The following is a 5,413-nucleotide window of genomic DNA, read 5'->3' as shown; positions in this document are numbered from 1 at the left end:
ACTTCTAAGAAATCAAATGACCATTCACTCATTTTATGTTGGAACCTTGTTTTTATCTGGACTGGTCTTGCCTGGGGTGGTGGGGAGTAGAGACCTTCTGGACATCCAGAGCCCCCAAAACCCACATAGACTTCTGAGGTACAAAGAAGTAGACATAGTTGCCTCCGGGATACACACATACTTTGGGCTGAGTCCCACTCAAGCCTTAGACTGAGGGTAATCTTAAAAAATAAAGTCTATGCCAGTATCTCAAAAAAATGAAGCTAAGCTCTAGGTAGTCCTCAGTATGTTTGTGTTATTTATCTGTTCTCTACAAAATAATTCACCAGAGCAATGAATGCGCATACTTACAGACATAACGTTAAGCATTATTACTAAGGAAATAAAATATCAGAATAAAAGGAACAGTTTAGAGAATTGGACCTGGAAAGCAAACTTATGCTTTATTCATGTTCAAAAGTGAGATTTTTTAATGCATCTTTTTCAAAGATTAGATATGCCATGTAATACACTGCTTATTTTTCTAGAATGCTGATCCTAAGTCATCCCTCAAAGGTGTGAGCAACCAGCTTGGAGAAGGGCCCAGTGATGGACTGCCACTTTCAAGTAGCCTTCAGTTTCTTGAAGATGAACTTGAATCTTCTCCTCTTCCTGATCTCAGTGAGGACCAACCTTTCGACATTCTTCAGAAATCCTTGCAGGAGGCCAATATCACTGAACAGACATTGGCAGAAGAGGCATATCTGGATGCCAGCATAGGTTCAAGCCAACAGTTTGCACAAGCTCAGCTTCATCCTTCTTCATCAGCATCCTTTACTCAGGCTTCTAATGTTTCTAATTACTCAGGTCAGACGCTACAGCCTATAGGGGTGACGCACGTGCCTGTTGGAGCATCATTTGCAAGCAATACAGTGGGTGTGCAACATGGCTTTATGCAACACGTGGGGATCAGCGTTCCCAGCCAGCATTTGTCTAATAGCAGTCAGATTAGTGGTTCCGGTCAAATACAGTTAATTGGGTCATTTGGTAATCACCCTTCCATGATGACTATTAATAACCTAGATGGATCCCAAATCATACTGAAGGGCAGTGGACAGCAAGCTCCATCAAATGTGAGTGGAGGGCTTCTGGTTCATAGACAGACTCCTAATGGCAACTCCTTGTTTGGGAACTCCAGTTCTAGTCCAGTAGCGCAGCCTGTTACTGTTCCATTTAACAGCACAAATTTTCAGACGTCTTTACCTGTGCATAACATCATCATACAAAGGGGTCTTGCGCCAAACTCAAACAAAGTCCCAATTAATATACAGCCAAAGCCTATCCAGATGGGTCAGCAAAATACATACAATGTGAACAGTTTGGGAATTCAGCAACACCACGTCCAACAAGGCATCTCTTTTGCTTCTGCAAGCTCACCCCAGGGCTCAGTAGTTGGTCCACACATGTCTGTGAACATTGTAAACCAACAGAACACAAGAAAGCCAGTCACCTCACAAGCAGTGAGCAGCACTGGGGGCAGTATTGTTATTCATTCCCCCATGGGCCAGCCTCATGCACCCCAAAGTCAGTTCCTCATACCTACAAGCCTTTCCGTCAGTTCCAACTCGGTACACCATGTGCAGACCATAAATGGGCAACTTCTTCAGACTCAATCCTCTCAGCTCATTTCTGGCCAAGTGGCCTCAGAGCATGTCATGTTGAACAGGAATTCTTCCAACATGCTCAGGACCAACCAACCATATTCTGGACAGATGCTCAACAACCAGAATACGGCCGTCCAGTTAGTGTCTGGGCAGACGTTTGCTGCCTCTGGAAGTCCAGTGATAGTCAATCATGCCTCTCCTCAGATTGTCGGTGGACAGATGCCCTTGCAGCAGGCATCACCGACTGTATTGCACCTGTCACCCGGGCAGAGCAGCGTTTCCCAAGGAAGACCTGGCTTCGCCACCATGCCCTCGGTGACAGGCATGTCAGGACCTAGTCGGTTCCCCGCTGTCAGTTCAGCCAGCACTGCCCACCCTAGCCTTGGGTCTGCAGTTCAGTCTGGTGCATCAGGATCAAACTTCACGGGAGATCAGCTGACCCAGCCAAACAGGACTCCAGTCCCGGTCAGTGTGTCTCATCGTCTTCCAGTTTCTTCTTCCAAATCTACCAGCACCTTCAGCAACACGCCTGGAGCAGGAACCCAGCAACAATTCTACTGTCAGGTAATGCCCCTTTTCAAGTAAGTGTTTGGCTGATTGCAGAATGGAAAAATGGAATGTGTATTTACTAGAATATAATTTTCATACTAGGCTCCCAATTTATTAACTTAAAAATTTCAATTGATGACTGTCTTTTTTCTTCTTAATTAAAATGTTTTATTCCGCATGTTATCATAGTTTAGAGTGGATACTCTGAGTCAAACTCTTGGGTTTGAATCTAAGCTTTATGACATGGAGCAAATTAACTTACCTCCCTAGACTTAATTTTCTTTATCAGTGAAATGAGGATAATGATACTGCCATCCCATGGATTTATCAGGAAGATTACATGAGATAATCCACACAAAGCACTTAGCATAATCTCTGGCAAATAGCAAATACTCAATAGTAGCCAATATTTTATTTTTACATACACACACACACACACATATAGACAATGAAACATATTGTGGGCATTTAAAATAAAAGCTTATTTTAGATTATTTACTTACATTGTATAGCAAGGCACTAAGTCCTGTGACTATGGACTGGGTGAAGATTTTGTGGCTGCTTCTTTGGTACCAATCAGAAGGGTTCAGGGGCTCAGTGTGACTCAGCAGTGGGTAACTGGCTCATCCCAGAGGGAAGCACGTAGGGGAGAGATTCAGAGCACTCTCATTTGACCAAGTGCATGAGCCTGTTCTTACCATGCTGGTGTGCAAATAAATTACTGTGGATAATTGGTAAAACCACATAAAGATTAATTTTCTGAAAAGGGTCTCAAGTGGTCATGAGCTTTTTTAGGCCTTTACTCTCATCTACTGATCCTCAGGGACTCCAGCTTTTGGTTCCCACACATATCCTGGGCATGCTCCGTAGTTGCAGCTTCTCTCCTCCTTCCTGGCTGGGAGGCAGATAGTGCATGTATATACTTATCCCTGCAGCACGTGTTTTCACTTAATTATATAACTTGAGGATCATTTTATATTTGTAGATATTAATCTGCTTTATTTTATTATAATTATTTATGCATAATCAGCCACAGCACGGTCATTTCCCTTTTTTTGTTTGTTTTGTTTTTTGCTGTATAGTAAAAAAAAATTAAAACACATTAGCTGGGTATGGTGGCACACACCTATAATGCCAGCTACTCAGGAGGCTGAGACAGGAGGATCACTTGAGCCCAGGAGGTCAAGGTTACAGTGAGCTATGATTATGCTACTGCACTCTAGCCTGGATGACAGAGCAAGACCCTGTCTCTTTAAAAAAAAAAAAGCAACCAGAAGCCTACAATAGCAGTTGCAAAGTAAGTTTTTGTGACTTTTTATGACAAAAAGTGCTGGGAACTAGGTCAGTTGCATTACATCAAGCATGCACTGCCGTTAAGTTTTCAGGAACAAGTGAAATACCAGGTTTATCAGAATAAGAGGACATAGCCTTGGATGCAGCATGAGTTAGAAGAGTAATTAGGTCATCTACCATTTAAATCCCTAAGACATCCAGAAACACTTATAGCGACTCTTTCACTTTCTGTAAAATTTCTATATAAATTACTTTATAGAATGTTGTAATGAACAAAAATACCATTATCAAAGGCCTTCAGTGTTTTTATATTTGGGGAAATTTAATTCAGCAAGTTTTGATACTATAAATGGTTACTACTAGAGAAGACTATTTTATATATTGTCTTCAATATTTAACTTGGTTCAAAAAAATCAAATGGTACAGAAAGACATATACTGCAGTGAAGAGTTTCCCTCCTCCTCCCATTGCCCAGCCACCCAGTTACTGGCAGGTAGCCAGTAAAACCAGCTTCTTATGGTGTGAACTTAAGTTCCCACCTCACCTTTTGGATTTTTTTGTTTTTGTTTTTGTTTTTTTTGAGACAGAGTCTCGCACTGTTGCCCGGGCTAGAGTGCCGTGGCGTCAGCCTAGCTCACAGCAACCTTGAATTCCTGGGCTCAAGAAATCCTCCTGCCTCAGCCTCCCGAGTAGCTGGGACTACAGGCATGCACCAGCATGCCCGGCTAATTTTTTTTTCTATATATTTTTACTTGTCCAGCTAATTTCTATTCTTAGTAGCGATGGGGTCTCACTCTTGCTCAGGCTGGTCTCCAACTCCTGACCTCGAGCGATCCTCCCGCCTCAGTCTCCCAGAGTGCTAGGATTAACAGGCGTGAGCCAGCACTCCTGTCCTGAGACTCCTTTGATGACTCTCACTGGAATATTATATTGATAGTTGCAAAATGATCTTCTAATTTTATTTCCTATCTACATTTATTGCCTCAGATTTGTCCATCAAGAACTTTTTCTTCCTCTTCTTCCCACTTGTTTTTTAAACATGATCAACTCCTAGTTTTTTTCTTATTGTTTTTAGGATTTTTTTTTGCATTCATTTTCTAAATCTTTTTATTATGAGAAATTTTAAACACGAACGAAAGTAGACAAAGCAGTGTAATGAGCCTACATACTCAGCCTGAACACTTGCTGGCTGGTTCACAGCTACTCTTGTTTCATCCAAGAGGGAGAGCCCACCTGCTCTCCCTCTGCCTGATATTATTTGGAAGCTCATCTAGACATATCACTTCATCTGCAGCATGTTAATGTACATCTCTAAAAGATCATGTGGTTTTGTATTTAATGTGTTGCAATCTTTTGCTTTCCTTGTTCTTTTTTTTTTTTTTTCTTTTGGAGACAGGGTAGAGTGTAGTGGCATCATCATGGCTCACTGCAACCTCAAACTCCTGGGCCTCAAATGATCCTCCTGCCTCAGCCTCCCAAGTAGCTGGGACTACAGGTGTGTACCACTACACCTGGCTAATTTTTCTATTTTTTATAGAGACGGGGTCTCACTCTTGTTCAGGCTGGTCTTGAACTCCTGAGCTCAAGCTATCTACTCCTGCCTCAGCCTCCCAGAGTGCTAGGATTACAGGTGTCAGCCACCATACCCAGCCTGCTTTCTTCATTCTTTTTGATGCTTAAATTGTCCCAAATTTGGTCAGTGGAGACCTGTTTAAGCTGGTTCCTGTACTTTTGACATGTCTTCATCTCTTCTGAGCACTTCCTTGCTTTGTGACACAAGGTATTATAGGCTTGCCTTGAGATTACCTTGCCTCAAACCTAAAATCAGCCATTCTCCAAAGAGCTCCAAGAAGTTAAGTCTCTTAATGCAGAGAGTAACTTACAGGATTTACACTTTCTTGTAAATGGATTGAAATTCGAGTGATTAA

At 42.1% G+C, this 5,413-nt stretch overlaps 1 protein-coding gene across 1 annotated transcript in view; it reads left to right on the top strand.

Annotated features, from left to right (window-relative positions):
- GLTSCR1L (GLTSCR1-like) overlaps positions 1 to 5,413 on the top strand; it is a 58,055-nt gene that overhangs the window by 3,029 nt on the left and 49,613 nt on the right. Inside the window, exons 4-5 of the mRNA XM_012640797.1 lie at positions 528 to 2,224; positions 2,825 to 2,834. Coding sequence (XP_012496251.1) covers positions 528 to 2,224; positions 2,825 to 2,834 — 1,707 coding nt within the window. The remainder of the gene's footprint in view (positions 1 to 527; positions 2,225 to 2,824; positions 2,835 to 5,413) is intronic.

This window comes from Propithecus coquereli, unplaced genomic scaffold (assembly GCF_000956105.1).
Source record: "Propithecus coquereli isolate 6110/MARCELLA unplaced genomic scaffold, Pcoq_1.0 Scaffold158, whole genome shotgun sequence".
Lineage (NCBI taxonomy): Eukaryota > Metazoa > Chordata > Mammalia > Primates > Indriidae > Propithecus > Propithecus coquereli.
Note: the sequence above shows the minus strand (reverse complement) of the source record. Positions and strands in the feature narration are given on the sequence as shown.